General features: G+C 23.2%; 6 protein-coding genes across 12 annotated transcripts in view; 2 read left to right on the top strand and 4 right to left on the bottom strand.

Moving 5' to 3' along the window:
- The window catches only part of LOC102673181 (protein lap1-like), a 3,018-nt gene extending 2,286 nt beyond the window's left edge, over window positions 1-732 (top strand). For all 6 annotated transcript variants that reach the window (XM_006608421.2, XM_031513085.1, XM_031513080.1 and 3 more), the window contains 3 exons: window positions 6-191; window positions 266-511; window positions 566-732. In XM_006608421.2, the coding sequence (XP_006608484.1) occupies window positions 6-191; window positions 266-511; window positions 566-632 (499 nt within the window). In that variant the 3' untranslated portion in view covers window positions 633-732. The remainder of the gene's footprint in view (window positions 1-5; window positions 192-265; window positions 512-565) is intronic.
- On the bottom strand, window positions 670-2,757 carry LOC102673497. 2 transcript variants are annotated; one of them, XM_006608423.2, is made up of 5 exons: window positions 2,561-2,755; window positions 2,291-2,463; window positions 1,806-2,120; window positions 1,491-1,715; window positions 670-1,404 (listed from the first exon to the last, which is right to left on the bottom strand). In XM_006608423.2, exons 2-5 carry the CDS (start codon window positions 2,429-2,431, stop codon window positions 955-957), a joined length of 1,131 nt encoding a protein of 376 aa, XP_006608486.1. In that variant the 5' UTR covers window positions 2,432-2,463; window positions 2,561-2,755; the 3' UTR covers window positions 670-954. The 2 variants fall into 2 exon arrangements, with proteins under 2 accessions (XP_006608486.1, XP_006608485.1); XM_006608422.2 differs by having other exon boundaries at window positions 2,291-2,757.
- A 461-nt stretch (window positions 2,758-3,218) lies between these two features.
- LOC102672683 (mpv17-like protein) lies at window positions 3,219-5,024 on the bottom strand. Its single transcript, XM_031513108.1, has 4 exons — window positions 4,627-5,024; window positions 3,816-4,087; window positions 3,612-3,743; window positions 3,219-3,502 (listed from the first exon to the last, which is right to left on the bottom strand). The coding sequence occupies exons 2-4, from the start codon at window positions 4,071-4,073 to the stop codon at window positions 3,251-3,253; spliced, it is 642 nt and encodes a 213-aa protein (XP_031368968.1). The 5' UTR covers window positions 4,074-4,087; window positions 4,627-5,024; the 3' UTR covers window positions 3,219-3,250.
- A 665-nt stretch (window positions 5,025-5,689) lies between these two features.
- On the bottom strand, window positions 5,690-7,943 carry LOC102673706 (transcription factor E2F4-like). The gene is made up of 7 exons (XM_006608424.2): window positions 7,727-7,943; window positions 7,302-7,411; window positions 6,885-7,170; window positions 6,587-6,807; window positions 6,207-6,316; window positions 6,097-6,144; window positions 5,690-6,015 (listed from the first exon to the last, which is right to left on the bottom strand). Exons 1-7 carry the CDS (start codon window positions 7,832-7,834, stop codon window positions 5,906-5,908), a joined length of 993 nt encoding a protein of 330 aa, XP_006608487.1. The 5' UTR covers window positions 7,835-7,943; the 3' UTR covers window positions 5,690-5,905.
- Window positions 7,944-8,233: 290 nt separating this feature from the next.
- LOC102673928 (transcription initiation factor TFIID subunit 2) lies at window positions 8,234-13,904 on the bottom strand. The gene is made up of 18 exons (XM_031513068.1): window positions 13,861-13,904; window positions 13,477-13,531; window positions 13,241-13,404; window positions 12,933-13,149; window positions 12,625-12,863; window positions 12,323-12,544; window positions 12,036-12,249; window positions 11,696-11,947; window positions 11,411-11,619; window positions 11,008-11,247; window positions 10,617-10,866; window positions 10,412-10,552; window positions 10,135-10,325; window positions 9,856-10,067; window positions 9,562-9,781; window positions 9,341-9,491; window positions 9,088-9,243; window positions 8,234-8,929 (listed from the first exon to the last, which is right to left on the bottom strand). Exons 1-18 carry the CDS (start codon window positions 13,902-13,904, stop codon window positions 8,669-8,671), a joined length of 3,438 nt encoding a protein of 1,145 aa, XP_031368928.1. The 3' UTR covers window positions 8,234-8,668.
- A 210-nt stretch (window positions 13,905-14,114) lies between these two features.
- Window positions 14,115-15,466, top strand: LOC102674061. The gene is made up of 3 exons (XM_006608427.2): window positions 14,115-14,565; window positions 14,826-14,981; window positions 15,064-15,466. The coding sequence occupies exons 1-3, from the start codon at window positions 14,540-14,542 to the stop codon at window positions 15,461-15,463; spliced, it is 582 nt and encodes a 193-aa protein (XP_006608490.1). The 5' UTR covers window positions 14,115-14,539; the 3' UTR covers window positions 15,464-15,466.
- Window positions 15,467-15,772: the final 306 nt, after the last annotated feature.

The raw sequence follows: 15,772 nt of genomic DNA, 5'->3' as shown, positions 1-15,772 counted from the left end.
CACAGATGCTTTGCAACATGTTATGAAAATACTACATTACATACAAATATTAAATTAAAAATAAAAATAAATGAAAAGGATACTGACTTTATAATAGAATTACCACGTCAGCTTTTAAAAGTTCATAATATACTTGAAAATACAGTTATTTCTTTATGGGAATTATCTTTGAGAAAAGTTTATACCGAAAGGTATTACTTTTTTAAAATTCATATTATTTCTAATATTATAAATATACATTATCTGATATTGAATTTTATTTAAGGTATAAACATACACTTAATATTTCTATATCACCTATAAGCATAAATGTTCAATATGAACCAATTCAAATAAAAAATTGTCAAAAATTTGATTTTAATGTTTCATGTAACTTATTAATGAATGGTCCAATAAGTATTTGTGTAAATTTTCAATGTCAACAACCAATTTTTACAGAAGCTTGGATTATTATTGGTATGAATTATTATGGAGAAGCTATAACAACAGTTGCATTATGTTGCTGTAAAAGGTAAGATAAATACTACATATAGATCTATGTATAATATCAGACTTAATTTTTCAGATGTGCAGCTGAATTCTCAAAACATTCTAATATGACAGTTAAACATACTTGGTACTGTATAAATTAATAATATTATTTAGAAAATAATTCTGTAAATATATTACATTAAAAAAATAAGAATTTAATGTTTTTAAATTAGACTAAAAATCTTTATATCATTTACAATATTTCTGAGTAATATTTAATATATATAAGTATTAAATCATTTACATATTATTTTATCTTACAATGGCTGGTATTTTAAATTTTTATCACAATATTCATATCACGATGCTATTTTCAAAATAATACATCTCTTTTTATAATTAATTTTAAATTTTTTTACATATTAAGTAAATTTATTCTTTTTGTAAAAAATTTTAACAATTATTTTTTATATAATTTTAAATTTAAGTTATAAGAAAATCTAAAGCTCTATCGCGATCAATATTACATTTTAAAAGTGCAACAGATGCCTTTTCTTCAGGAAACCCTAAATCTCTTAAAATACATAAATTTTCATAATACACTTTGGCTTTCTCTTGATTATATTCTGTAAGGGCAAGAGCTTTCTCAGCATCTTCTCCAGAAATTCCCATTTCTTCTAAAGCTTGAACAGCTAATAAGTATTCTACAATTTTTTTATTATCTTGACCACCTAAATCGCGTATAGCACGAGCAGCTCTCGATAAAGGAAATCCCATATCGCTTAAATGCCGAGCCAATTTTTTATCTTCTTCTGTCAAATCTAATAATAGATTCATAAGAGCAACTTGATTTGTTACCATTACTTTTTCTTGCTTTAATGTGTCATGACTACTAGTGTCAGGATTTCCTAAATTTGGCCAAGGTTTCCAATCCTAATATAGAAATAATTAATAAATAATTTAAAATTTAAAATCATATATTTATTAATATATTATTTGTATAAAAAAAACATTATTACTTCCATATGAGGTCTTTTTAAATCTCTTTGAAGTTCTTGTACAATTGCAGATACACTACGATGCTTCATATTTTCTTGTTCATTAATTTCATCCTGATCAGTTATTTCATTCTTGATATCATTTTTTTCTTGTATGTGAGACTTTGATTCATCATTAATTGTTAAATCATTTAACAAATTTTCTAATTTTGCTGATGGCATCCATTGAGATGTAGGTTGTAATACCTAAAATATTAAAAAAAGGAAATATTAAATTTATTGTATTGTCATGTCATTGTATTATTACTTAATTATGATGTAAGATATTTTATTAACCTGAGCAAGTTCTTCCATTTCATTAATTGTTTTTAATTCCAAATTGTCAAATGGACTGCTTGTATCATTATCAAAATCAGCAAAATCAAGACCATTTACTTTTATATGATCTTGAAGATCATTTGCAGGTGGAGATAAAGGCTGTGGAGTAAGAATTGTTGTTTCAGGCACAGGTGCATTTATAGGCTTTGTAATATCAGGCAAAGGAGGTGGTGGTGGAGGTGAAAATTCATTTTTTTGTTTTTTTCTTTTCTCATCTAATCGTGCATGTCGTGCTTTGCTATTTGCTTGTCTAACATTACGCCATTCTGTCATCTATAAATCAAATTATAGTTAATTTATTTTAATGAATATAGAAAATTATATTTAAATTAAGTATATTCTAATATTTTTTTATGTTAAAATGAATTAATTTACATGCATTGTAAAATATAATTTATTTTCAATTTAATTTATATCTCTTACAAATTAAAGTATTACACAACCTTTTCAAGTACTGATTTTTCCAAATTGAAGTCATAATTTAATTTCGATACGTCTGGTAACTTATTATTATATGCAGCTGGTAAACATATTTTTCTTGGAGGTTTATAGGCTTCTGCAATTTTAACATGAACTCCATCCATATATGATGCAATTAAATCACATTGTGCTGATACTGAGGAACGAGCCATATTTCAATATTTATTATTTAAAAAAATAATAAATTATCAAAATATATTTCAAGTCACTATGAATTAAACTTGTATCATAACCTCATGTCATTGTATTCCGTTTATATTTATATAATAGAACTACTTCTTATGATTAATACTGTATACTTTCAAAATATACATAGAAAATGACATATTTTTTATTATCAATAACTATTAAGTATATTGTTTTGTATTTGACAGCTTTTGATGATTTAAACTTCTAACCTTTAAAGTAGCCATATTGAATTTTCTAAATAAGTATAATCGATTAAAAAAAGAATCGATAAAATTTAATTTTTCAAAAATAAAGTACATAATTTTAAAATTAAAATATGAAAATCTCTATTTTAATGAAACAATGATTATTTAAAAATTATTTATTTTTATTTATTAATAACAAGTATTTATTAATAACATCACAATAAATGTCATTTGTTAAATTTAACAATAAAATCAATTCTTATATACTTTCTTAATTTTGAACTGTTATAAATTTTTAATTTTATTTATTACAATATAAATGTATAATCTACAACTATATATATCACATAGATTTTTTAATTTATTTTATACTGTAGATGAACAAAAAAATAAATGATCTTATTATTCAGTATAATTTTTCATACATATGTATATATACATATATACATATTTATATAAAATATATATATGTAATATTATATATATATATATATGTAAATTGATTAATTGAGCTAAATAATTTTCCTACTTCCTATAAGATAAATATCTTTATCTTATAATAGATACTCTTTTATTTTTGTCTTCTACTTGATTAGTAGATTGAATTTTAATGTGACCTTTGTGTTTGAAATTATTGTCATCTTTTATATCATTTTGACTTGTTTTTGCATTTAATGCTTTCATATATGCAAGAAAAGATGTCCAAATTAAACTACAACAACTTACATAAACTACACGATTATGTTCTGGGATAAAAAAAAAGTTGACTGTTTGTAAAATAGGCCATACACAAACACCAATCTGAAAAATAATAATTACTTGTAATTTTTTTTATTATTTGTAATGATTACATATTTTATATTAATTATATTACATATTTTATATTATCATATCAATCATAAATACTTACTTTATAAGTAGGCCAAAATTTATGTTTAACTTCTTCAATGCATTCAGTTATTGGTTTCATTTCAAGTAAGTTTATACCAAAAAAGAAGCAGCACATTGCAGTTGGAGTATATGTCACTTGTTCTACTAAAGCCTATAAAATAAATATAATTAACCATTATATTATAACTGGCATATAGTAATTATTTAGTTAATTTTAATATACTTTGGTAATTGCAGACTTCAGGTCTGATTTTGGCCAAAAGTATGAAGAGCACCTTAACCAACAATATAATGTTGGAGCTACAAAAAATCCACCATATAAACTAAATCTTAAGGCTTGTAAATAATTTAATTCATCATATCCTGCTAGTTTTTGTTGTATTAAACTTCCTGTCGGCCATATGACAGTATAAGAAGCCATTCCTCTTACAATTGGATATTTTTGCGATACTTCGCGAACTTTTATAAAAATAATACGCATTTTCACAGCGGTCACTGAAATATAAACAATTTTAATTATTAATAAGCATTATTATTAAATAATTTTAATTATAAATAATTATAAAATCGAAACGATAATTGGGTAAATTAAATGAAACTTTAAACCTGAATAATTAAATAAAAAATTAAAACTACTATTATTTAGAATGTATTTGTGTTAGCATATATACTACATCATTATGCAATTTATGTTCATATTAGTTTGTTCCGAAGAATTTTATAAATTTCATGTTTTCTTTGTCACGGCACGTGACAAATCAATTCATAATGAATGATGCTACGCGCCAAACAAAAGAGTGCGTATAATCAATGTTTCAGAAATAGAGAAGTTGTTTTTTCTATATATATAAATTTAAAAAAATGTAATTAAAAATAATTTTCAATTAAACTGTCATCAATTATATCATTTAATTTATTTTAAGTATATTAATAAGCTATCAAAAATAATAATATCACTGAAATTTAGAATATAATAATAGTTTCAAAAAATATATATATATATAAATTATTTTTTTATTTATTTTGCATCATACCTTTCTTTGATAAGATGTCGAAAAGTTGATAATATTACCGCGGTTTATTTGAATGTGACGCGAGGAAACTCGCTGTACCGCGAATTTATGAAAAATAACAGTTCTGTAAGATTGACACATCTGGAAATGATTCACTACTACGGAAACATGCACATACTGGCAATCGTCAAGACCAAACTTATATTCGTCACGCGCAAAAGTACTAATGATGACGAAACTGGTCGATCCATTCTTATCTGTCCTTGGTAATTTCGTATCTTTCTAGTTCACTTTTCCGATACTTTGATATATCATAAATGATTACGTATTATCTTATGAATAAATGTCATCGATAACGAAGTGTAATTAGTGTAATCAAAATTGTTGATCTCAATAGAATTAAAATGAAAAGTGAATATCAAAAATAATTTTTAATTTTTAATTTAAAAAGGGATGTGAAAAAATTAGAAATAAAAACATTGGTAAATTAAATTTTCTATAATTATATGGGACGTATATAATAACATTTAAACATGACTTTATTATAAAGTAAATTATAGATTTTCTCTTGGTCTTTTTAATTGTACCTTCTTTTCATTTAAATTTATTTTGCTTAAATAATTATAATATTCACAAACTTAATTAGTTTCATTGAATGCAGTAACAAACATGAAATAACATGAAAAGAGCATTATAAAAAGAGTACAAATATATGTACTCATTTACAATAAATCTTATAAAAGATTTTTTAAAAAATCAAATTTACACAATTATATATAATATACATTTTATATTGTCTCAAATAATTTTTATCTAAACAAATATGTAAAAAAGATTACGCATTTTAATAAAACATATACAAGATTATAAAAACAATGTTAATTTGAATCTAACATATTATTGATAAAATATTTACTTCTTTAATAAATTTTTTTTTATATGCAATCACTATAAATAAAAACACAATTTGTGAGCATACAAAGATAAAGTTTGTAAATAAATTTAGAAATAAATCATATTGAAATTATATAGAATTTGTCAAAATGTTTTATCATTTAATTAAATAAAAATCCAACAAAAGTGATTGTTATAAACATTTTTTTCTATAATTTGTTTTCTTTTTTTTTATTTTCTACTAATAAAAAAATACTGCATATATTCAATGATCATTATCCATATCCATTCTTTAAAATTATATACATACAACAGCCTTCAGAAATTGTCAACAAATTTTTTGCAATTTTGCACATTATTGGCACAGTGTGAACCATCCAATCATTTAAACTATACAACTTGTTACTCATTTTGCTGTAATATCAAATAAATCACAAATTCCTTCATTTTCACTAAGATTAAAGTGATAATCTTTCTCACTAGGTGGAGGACTTAATCTTACTAGTGGTCCATAAACTGAAAGTGAAATTTATGAAATTATACGAATATTTGTTATTATTTATTTCATTTTAATGTTATTATTAATTTTTTACTTACTATCAGAATAAATTTGATCAAATAATTCTAAATCTTTTTGAGCAATATCTGAAATCATAATATTTAATTCAATAAAATATTTTCCATTATATTTATCCTATGATATTTACCTGATGTACTAACATCTCGTAGTACTATTTTTGCCTCTATCAATTCTGCATCATCTTCTTCATCTTCATCAGATATAACAGGATCAGGTTTACTGATTCCTTTTGGAGGCCTAAAAGTGAATGAATTTTATACTTAAATTATAATTTAATTAATTATAATTTAATAATTACTTAAATTAATAATTAATTAATTTATTTTGATAAACAATATACAGATATATATTATAAATGTAAGATCTACACCAAAAGAATAGATTTTTACTTGATATCTATTCACCCCAATGAAGATCATTTTAGTTTATGCTCTTTGCAAATCAAAAATATTGTTTTACTATTTTTGATGCGAATAGAGCAAACTTTTTTTATAAATTTATTTTTACCTTCCAACTCTTCTTTTTGGTTTAACATTAGCTTCTTCCTTTTTTTCTTCTTCTTCTTTTCCTCTTTTTGTACCTTTCATTTCTTCTTGTAATCTCATTTCTAATATTTTACTATCATATGTTTTAGCTAATTCTGGTTGAATCATATATACTTTAATTTCTCCTGAAGTACTTTTTAGAAACATTTCATAATTTATTTCTTTGTCATCTTCTTCAGATGTCTAATATATAGTAAAATTTATTTATTTTACATTATTTAATAAAATTATTCAAATATAAATTTCTTTGAGATTAATACCTGGGTTGTTACATATTTGTTATATGTTGGCACACTTAATTCTGTATCAGGAGGAGCTTGAATTCCTAACACAAAATCATCTGTAAAATTTTCTTTAACATCTTCATAAGTAATATATGCATGCTTTCTATTAATCAAATCATTTTCTATATTTTTTATACTTTGTTGAATCCATTGAGTATGTTTATCTAATAATTGTTCATGATCTTCTAATTTCCTTATTTCATCTTTTAAGTCAGTTAATTTTTCACCAACTTCTTGAGTGTTACAACCTGGACCTGCTCCTCTGATGATATATTTAAAAAATTACATGAAACATATAAAAGTACACTTATAAGATATTAGAAATAAAATATTAGATATTAGAATTAAAATATATAAAATATTTTATAAATAATAAACACAATGTAAACATACTTCCATTGAATACTGTTTTTACTTTTCTTTTCAATGAGTCCAATACCTTCAAGTACGTTAGTAATATCATAAATTCGTCTTTTTTGTCGAACTTCTAAAATATCAGCCGCCTACAACATTATAAATTTATTATTATATGTTATCAAATATAATCGACTTATAGATTCTATTTTTTAGGTTATGTAGGATAGCACGTTGAGATATCAAAAATTGTAATATATAGATTATATAATATTAAATAAAAATAATTTACGATGTAGAAGTAATCTTTATTAAAAAAATATTGCAAAAAGATTTGAAATATTAATTTTACTGATTACTTATTTTAAAATTCCCGCAAGCTAGAAATGGCGTGTACGCCCGCGACAACTTAACCTAGCAAGTAGGTTAAGTTTTTATACACGAATTCTTATGAAAATACTTACTACTTTTAAATCAAGAACGCCGTCTTTTGCTTTCTGTAATAAAGTGACAAAACGAGTCGTTAAAAGACCAAGAGACTTTTCAAATCTACTTTGTTGATTATCTGCCATTCTCGAGGTCGTTGTCAAAATTTTCAAAACTCACTATTTCCTTCGAAATTGCCGCAACACCACAGACGCCATCCTAGTATGGCGCAAAAAGTATTTAAATATGAGCGCGTCTCTAGTGTCGACGTAATATTAAAAAATATTATTTCGTTTAAATAATTTTCTTATCATACTAAAATATTATTATCAAATTGTATTTTTATTTAAATTATTCTTTAATTTTAAATAAAATAAAATAATTTTTATTTAAATATATTTTTTATTACATTTATAAACTCATTTAATTCACTTTTTTTAATTTTAATGTTTATATGATAACCAATTTATCAATATTATTTTTTAATATAAAAAAAAAGAATTTGTTAAATCATCCATAGTAAATACAGTATGTAAGAAAAAAAGTTTTATCTTAAATATTTTATTTAACAAAATAAAAGAAAATATTTTTTGTATAATATATTTATAAATGTATTTACAATTTTCGATGATTAATTTTATGATTGATGATGTAATGTATCTTAAATTATATAAAAATTATATTATAAACAATGCTAGTTTTGAAAACTGATGATGAAATGATTTATATTATGGAAAAATAAATTCGTTAGTAACAGTTGTTGCATCTGGACTAAGACTGGAACTTGCTGAGCTTAAAGTTTCTTCTTTGATTTTTAAATTTGAAGAATCTTTAGTTTTATCTTTTTCTTTATCTTTCTCCTTCTCTTTAACTTTCTCTTTGTCTTTTTCTTTTTTCTCTTTATCTTTACCATGTTTATGGTCATGTTTATGTTTATGTTTATGCTTATGTTTCTTTTTATCTTTTTTCTTTTTCTTATTCTATAAAATAAATATATATATAAATAAATATAAATATATATGGCATATATATATATATAGTGTATAGTAGTAGTAGTAGTAGTAACTTACCTTATTAACAGAATCACTTTTTTGTTTATGTTCTTCTTCTTTTTTAAACATTCCTGGTTCAAACCCTACTGGTCCTGGTGTTCCCATAATACCAGGTAATGATGCAGAATTATCGCTATAATATTCTGATTTTACTTTTCCATCACTGGTTACAGAAGGAGTTCGATCATCCTTTTCAACATACAAATATAATTATAATTTTAAAATTATAAAATAACATTAAATTTTATATAATATAAATAAATAATATAAATTAAATATTTTTTAATTTTATTTTTTTCTAAAATTTTTATCTATATTTCTAATTATATTTTTATATTTCATGTTACCAGTTTTTGGCGCTTCATTTCTGGAGTATAATCTACCGAATTGGAAGGGCCTGGAATATCTGTATTTGGAGAAAGTTTTTTTTTACCTACTCCACTTGAATTTTCAGTTTCCATTACTGATGATTCATGTTTTATATGCGATATGTTTGGTTTAATCTAAAATCAAAAAAATTAAAATTAAATAAATAAAATAATAAAATAATTTATATTATAATTATATAAAATTAAATCGTTTTAGATATATATAATTTACATCTTGTTCTGGACTTGAAGGTCCTTTTCTTGGTTTAGTAATAGCAGCAAGTTCAGGAATAGGAAGACAAAATGGTCGTTTTGATCCATACAAAGTATAATATAAATCAACTAAATCGCATCGAATTTTAGGATCATGAGAGAGCATACCACTGTAAAAGTTTATATTAAGTTTATACTGTAAAGAAAATTAAAATAAATAACAACTCAAATTGAACATACTTAATTAAATTCCATATACGATCGACCAATTCAGGACGATCTAAACGATGCTTATGCGCTCTTTCAAATGGTGGATTTTCAACCATAAGTCTGACTAATCTATGTCGTACTCCAGGATGAGGGTCCATTTCTATCATATCCAATAAAAATTCTAAATCTTCCCATTTGCCATCTACTCTAGTAAAGTCAACTAATGCTTCTAAAGCTGCAATTCTAACATCTACCAATAATTATAAAAATATATAAATATTTGCTTGTATTATAAATATTTTAAACATAAAACATTTTATATACCGATAAATTGTCCATATGCAGCATATGCTCTGAACAGATGAGGATTGCTAGGAAGATGGCCAAACTTTTGTAAAATACGTATAACTTTAAGACAAGAAACACTGACTGTATATTTATAACATGGTAATAATTTTTCCAAATTTAAATTTCGTGTAACTTCCTCTAATATAGCTCTAGTATCAACTGATAAAGATTCGGCAGTAATAGCTGTTCTAAAGAAAGATATTAATATATAATTACAAAATTATAATTGATTTTTTACTTCAATATTCATTATACCCTTGTTGCACGCTAATTACAGGTGTAACAGTAGCTCCAAGAGCTTCAATTAGTGCAGCTCTATAATAATTATCTGAATATCTGTTTTTACTATTATCATTATATTTAAATAAATCCATTAAGAAAGCTAAAACTTCTGGTGGACATATACCATGAGCATTACGTAAACCAGCCATTGCTACTGGTATAGTCTAAAATCATAAAAAGAAATGTATAAAAATATATAATATATTAATATATATATTAATAATTAATTTATATTGAAAAAATATTAAACCTTTTGTAAAAAATAGTGTTGAAAATTTGTAAAATTATTTTGTTTAATTATTCGTCTACACGAAGCCGATCCAAATAATTTTCGAAATATAGCTAACATTGCTGGTGGACCTGCCCATGTTGCAACCATTGCATTAGCTACCTATACAATTATTATTGATATAAATAAACTACATATAAATCAATATTAAAAATATATATATAACCTTTGTTAAACAATGTGCAGCTCGTAATCTAACTTTATAGTAACAATGTTCATTTTCTATAGTATCAGTTAATGCTAATCGTGTAGCGGGTGTTGCGTGATTCTGTAAAGCTTCAATAGCTTCTAATTGTGCTGTAACATCTCTTTCATGTCTTAATTGATATTGCCATTGATAATCAGGTTGTTCAACTTGGACAGCACGCAAAAGTGTCATTTCAGGATCTAATCTTATCCACAACACAGGAGAATCACTATAAAGAAAGTATATAATTTATTATTTTTCACATAATTACATATCTTTTCAATTTAAAATAATTTAAAAATAAAAAATAGTTTATTTTTAAGCATTACAGTTTTAAGAAATTACAGTTTCACATTAAAATAGTACCTACTCCATAGCAGAAAGATCCATATCTACTTCTTCTCCTGTACATAGTGGAATTTTTTTCTTTTTATTTCTACGACTTTTACTGTGACATGTTATGTCTGCTTTTGCCACGGTACCTTCAATTTGTAAAGTATGTTTAAAAGTACCATCTAATTCTTGAATATTAACTAAAAGTGGACCGACATATTTTCTAATTCCTCTTTGATTTGTAGTTTCTTGTCGAATTTCTAATTCTACAGTATTCCTGTGTAATATGATTTAAATTAATAAAGAATTAATTTAATTTAAGTTAATTTTCAATTATAATTTAAAATATTATATTATTATAAATTTATTTAAAATATTATAAATTTAAAATAAATTTAAAATAATATATTTATTAAAAATTTTCTAATTTTTATGAATACCTTTTTCTATTAAATATAAAACTTAAACTAAATTTTGCATGTCCACCTGTTCTAACCCACTGATCTATAAAAACTGCCATATCTTTACCAGTTACAGTAAAAATTGCTTTTGTAAACACGTTTGTACTAATTAACATATGGGACCAAAGTCCTGAATCAATTTTTTGTTGTGCAGCATTGGCAGCAAGAGATAATTGTTTGTTAAAAACCTGAAAAATAATAAAATAAATTTTAATTTATTTAAAATAAAAATAAAGATAACATAATATTTATGGAAATATATACTTGTAAAAGTAATTCTTGTCCAATTCGATGTTCTAACATTCTAATAACTAAGTGTGCTTTTTTACGAAGCACTTCAATATACTTTGGAGACATTGTATGCAAATTTCTTATTGGAAAATAAAATCCAGGATCTGGAGCTCTAGGCGTAGGTGCTGGTGTATTTGCTGCAATTGGTAAAGGAGCTGGTGGTTGAGAAGGATCTAATATTATACCTCCAAATTGTTCTTCATATTTTACAACTTCTTGTAATTCCTAGAATTATTGTTAAAAATAAATTTTTACTAAAACTGTATCTGTAATTACATTTAATATATATCAATAAAAAGGAAATTTTATATACCGATTGTATCCATTCTCTATATTCATTATTTCCAAAACATTTTTTTGCATATAAACCAGTAAGATATGTTGAAATACCTTTAGGTAACCATGTGTCAGACCAATTTTGCATGGATATAAAACAACCAAAAAATTGTTCTGCAACAGCTTGTGCCATAGCTTTTTTTGTAATATAAACTTGATCAATAATTGCAGTTGAATGTAATAAATTTGTACTATAAATAAATAAATAAATATTAAATTTATAATATCATTGTATTTGTATTTAATGTTAAAATTATTTCTTACTTTAAAATACTCATAGTAGCATAAGCATTTATATCTTCATCTAACTCATCTACAAAAACTTGTTTATAACAAGAATAAGGATATCTATTTGACAATGTTTCTTCATAAAATTCAAATGCTTCATGCATATACTTTGCAGAAACTTTTAAAGATGGTAGTAATTGTGGCAAACAAAAATGTGTTACTTCATGCATATATGGATCAACAAATATTTCAAATGGTCTAAAACAAAATAACAATATTATTATATTTATATAAACATAAAATCCTATTTTTTTTTAAATAAAATTCAAATAACTTACCCAACTGCAAGTGCAATATTTGGTGCACATGCTGGTGTATTAAGAACATAATGAAAAGTTTTTCTACGCATATCTGGAGTATATACAACTTCTACAAGATCACCACAAGATACAGCAGTCATAGAATCATCTACAGTAAATTCTAATTTCCAAGTACATGGTTCTGCGAAGCTATCAACACATGGAAACCATAATCTTGAAGAATTCTCATAACTATATGTATACATATGAGCACCTCTCTATAAAAAAATATTTAATTACAAATTTGCATAAAAATAATTTTTTATATTATTATAAATTTATTATACCTCTGCTAATGTTCCTTCACAATTTGGCACAACAAAATGGACTCCACCTTGAGGTTGTTCTAAAGAGAATTCAATGCTAATTCTTAAACTTCTACCTTCAGCAACTAAATGTGCAGCATCTGGGGGAATTTGTACAACTAATTCTCCTGCATTATTATCTGGATCAACCCTTTGTGCAGCTGCTAAATGCATATTTGAAAAAAATTCTAATGATCGTCTGAAAAAATGCCATATAAATAAATAATATTGCTTTAGTTAAATATTTATTATATTTATTAAATTGAACTTATATTAATTTAAATACTTACTGTTTGCCATCTCCTTGGCAAATATCTAAAAATGGATCAAAATATTGAAATGGTGCTTCATAAGTATCATTTAAACACACTCTATAAATTCTACATTGTTTTGCATTTAATTTCACAAGTCTTAACGTATCTCTAAGTGGAACAATTGTTAATTCTACAAATCCCTGCACATAAAAAATATATTTTGTAAAATAAAAATTAGTAATTTTTCAAATATTAGAAATTATTTTACTTACAATAATACTCTTTCTTTGGAAACTTATACCTGTGAGACTCAATATTTGATGAGCCGTATGATAAAAAGAAATATTAAATAATAATTAATAAAATTAATGAACAAGATAAAAAATTAAATAAATTTTTTATTATTATAAAGAAATTACAACTTAATATCATAAAATTGTAAAAATTGCAGCTACAGAGTTTTGTAAACATAACCTTAATATCATAATATAAAAGTTAAATAATACGTTAATAAATTTCTTCGAATATATTTTATAATAAATTATTGAAATAAATTAAAGAGAAAAAGTATAAAATTACATAAAATTTTGTTTATTAAAATCTTAAATATACTTGATAAATTTTGTTTACATTATAAAATTCTAAAAGATACTTATAATTTATATGGTCGACTATTATCGGCCGTTTTTTCTTTCTTCATGTTTTCATTTATATATTTCCACTTTTGCTTAACAATATATATTTATTTATATATTTTATCAAATTTAATTTCATACGTAAATATTTTTGACATTTTAATGCCTTTAGATCACTATTTTCATGTATATAATATAGAAATGGATATAGAAACAAACTGGTTAATTTTTCTATGTAGTTATTGGTTGGTAACAATTATAAGTTTAAGTTAAGAGAGCGCTGTTGTTCTTGGAGCTAAAGTTTGGTAAAATAAGATTATTGTAGTGAAAACTATTATATTAACCAATGATTGTAAAGTATTAAAAATTTGTGGTTTGTAATTGTTTTTGTCAAAAAGTTGTTATTTTTAATTTTTCTTCTGTCATAATAAATAACTATATATGATGCATAAATTTCGTTACAATTTATAATATTAATTTTAAATTTTGGAAACAACGTGAATGTTCCGTCTTCCTTTAGATCTTAACAACTTTATTAAAGTCTTCAAATATTAAAGATTTAGAGCATATATGAATATGCTAAATATGTTATACTTTTAAAAATTTTTTATCTAATGATCTCAATTAATTATCAATTATGATTATAAGTAACTAATATCTTTAAGTAATTCATAAATATATACGCATTTAAATTTTACAAATGGACAAAACACAATCTGCAACAATGTAAGTTTTTCGAATTAATAATTATTTCTAGAGATATTATTTTTATATATAAAAATATATTTTATATATTAAAATAAATTTACTTAAAATAACTTATATATAAAATATTTGTTTATTAGTATTTTCTCAATTTTCAATAATTTAATGTTTTATAAACTTATATATTTGAGCATTACTTAGTAGTTAATGATATAAATTTCTTTTATAAAAATAACATAAAGTATTTTATTAAAAAATTAAATTATTATCATATTTTACAGAATAGAAACACATGATACAATCGATACTAATTTACCTGCAGTAATGGCAGGCTTAGAGATGCTCACAGTAACTACAAATTTACCATCTTCAGAGAACAAAAGGATATGCAAAAAAAGAATACTTAAAGATGAGTCTAATGAGATTCTTAATAGAAGGTATAAAATATTTATAATATTATATAATCTTTTTTCATAACTGAATCTTAATTTTATTAAATAATTTATATATACATATTAGATGCAGTTTAAGACCAAGAAAAAGAACATATACAGAAGTGGAAGATAATAATACAAAAAATAAAGTACAAACAGAAGAAATTGATTGTAAAGAATATTATTTAAACAAAAATTTAAAAAGAAAGTTAAATAATTTGGAAACAATTTATGAAGAAAAAGATGGTACAAATGAATGTATTACATATATGAGTGTGAAAAGATATAAACGAATGATACAATTTCAAGAAAAACCTACTGATCAGAAATTGAAGAAGAGAAGAGCAAAAATTAAAAGAGTATTCGGATCAAAAATTAATTTTAAACGAAAATGTGCTTCAATGCAGATGTTGCTTGATAAATTGAGTGGTATTATAGGAGAATCACCTACAAAAATTGATAATGACCAAAGTGAGAAAGTGTAAAAATACTAAAATATATTATATTATAAATTTTTTATAATTAAAATAGAATATTGTGTTAGAAGAAATTATCTTTCTTTCTTAATGTAAATTTATGATTTATTAATAAAAATATTTTTTAAATTTTTATGTATATAATTATTAGAAAATAATTAGAAAATAATACAAAAAAGAAATACTTAATAATAATAACAATTTATAAATTGAAATAATGAAATAATGAAAGAACTTTAAGAAAACAAAAAATATATTTTGTATTCAATGAATTAATATTTAAAGTTATAGTTTTATAATAAAATAAAAACAATCAAA

Source organism: Apis dorsata, unplaced genomic scaffold (genome assembly GCF_000469605.1).
Source record: "Apis dorsata unplaced genomic scaffold, Apis dorsata 1.3 scaffold_37, whole genome shotgun sequence".
Classification (NCBI taxonomy): domain Eukaryota; kingdom Metazoa; phylum Arthropoda; class Insecta; order Hymenoptera; family Apidae; genus Apis; species Apis dorsata.
This window is presented reverse-complemented; position numbering and strand designations above follow the sequence as displayed.

What these genes read in the sequence shown, in the direction of transcription:
- LOC102673497 (XM_006608422.2), bottom strand. Translation starts at nt 2,479, where the DNA reads ATGGCTCGTTCCTCAGTATCAGCACAATGTGATTTAATTGCATCATAT. An exon ending in AAATGGAAGAACTTGCTCAG is followed by an intron (nt 1,716 to 1,805) that starts GTTAATAAAATA and finishes TTAATATTTTAG; the next exon opens with GTATTACAACCTACATCTCA. An exon ending in TAAAAAGACCTCATATGGAA is followed by an intron (nt 1,405 to 1,490) that starts GTAATAATGTTT and finishes TTTCTATATTAG; the next exon opens with GATTGGAAACCTTGGCCAAA.
- LOC102672683 (XM_031513108.1), bottom strand. Translation starts at nt 4,073, where the DNA reads ATGCGTATTATTTTTATAAAAGTTCGCGAAGTATCGCAAAAATATCCA. An exon ending in TGAAGTCTGCAATTACCAAA is followed by an intron (nt 3,744 to 3,815) that starts GTATATTAAAAT and finishes TTTATTTTATAG; the next exon opens with GCTTTAGTAGAACAAGTGAC. An exon ending in AATTTTGGCCTACTTATAAA is followed by an intron (nt 3,503 to 3,611) that starts GTAAGTATTTAT and finishes ATTATTTTTCAG; the next exon opens with ATTGGTGTTTGTGTATGGCC.
- LOC102674061 (XM_006608427.2), top strand. Translation starts at nt 14,540, where the DNA reads ATGGACAAAACACAATCTGCAACAAT. An exon ending in AAAACACAATCTGCAACAAT is followed by an intron (nt 14,566 to 14,825) that starts GTAAGTTTTTCG and finishes CATATTTTACAG; the next exon opens with AATAGAAACACATGATACAA. An exon ending in AATGAGATTCTTAATAGAAG is followed by an intron (nt 14,982 to 15,063) that starts GTATAAAATATT and finishes TATACATATTAG; the next exon opens with ATGCAGTTTAAGACCAAGAA.
- LOC102673706 (XM_006608424.2), bottom strand. Translation starts at nt 7,834, where the DNA reads ATGGCAGATAATCAACAAAGTAGATTTGAAAAGTCTCTTGGTCTTTTA. An exon ending in GCGTTCTTGATTTAAAAGTA is followed by an intron (nt 7,412 to 7,726) that starts GTAAGTATTTTC and finishes ATAATGTTGTAG; the next exon opens with GCGGCTGATATTTTAGAAGT. An exon ending in ACGAGATGTTAGTACATCAG is followed by an intron (nt 6,145 to 6,206) that starts GTAAATATCATA and finishes TTATGATTTCAG; the next exon opens with ATATTGCTCAAAAAGATTTA.
- LOC102673928 (XM_031513068.1), bottom strand. Translation starts at nt 13,904, where the DNA reads ATGAAGAAAGAAAAAACGGCCGATAATAGTCGACCATATAAATT. An exon ending in GTGAAGGAACATTAGCAGAG is followed by an intron (nt 12,864 to 12,932) that starts GTATAATAAATT and finishes ATTTTTTTATAG; the next exon opens with AGAGGTGCTCATATGTATAC. An exon ending in TTTATATTTAATAGAAAAAG is followed by an intron (nt 11,248 to 11,410) that starts GTATTCATAAAA and finishes CATATTACACAG; the next exon opens with GAATACTGTAGAATTAGAAA.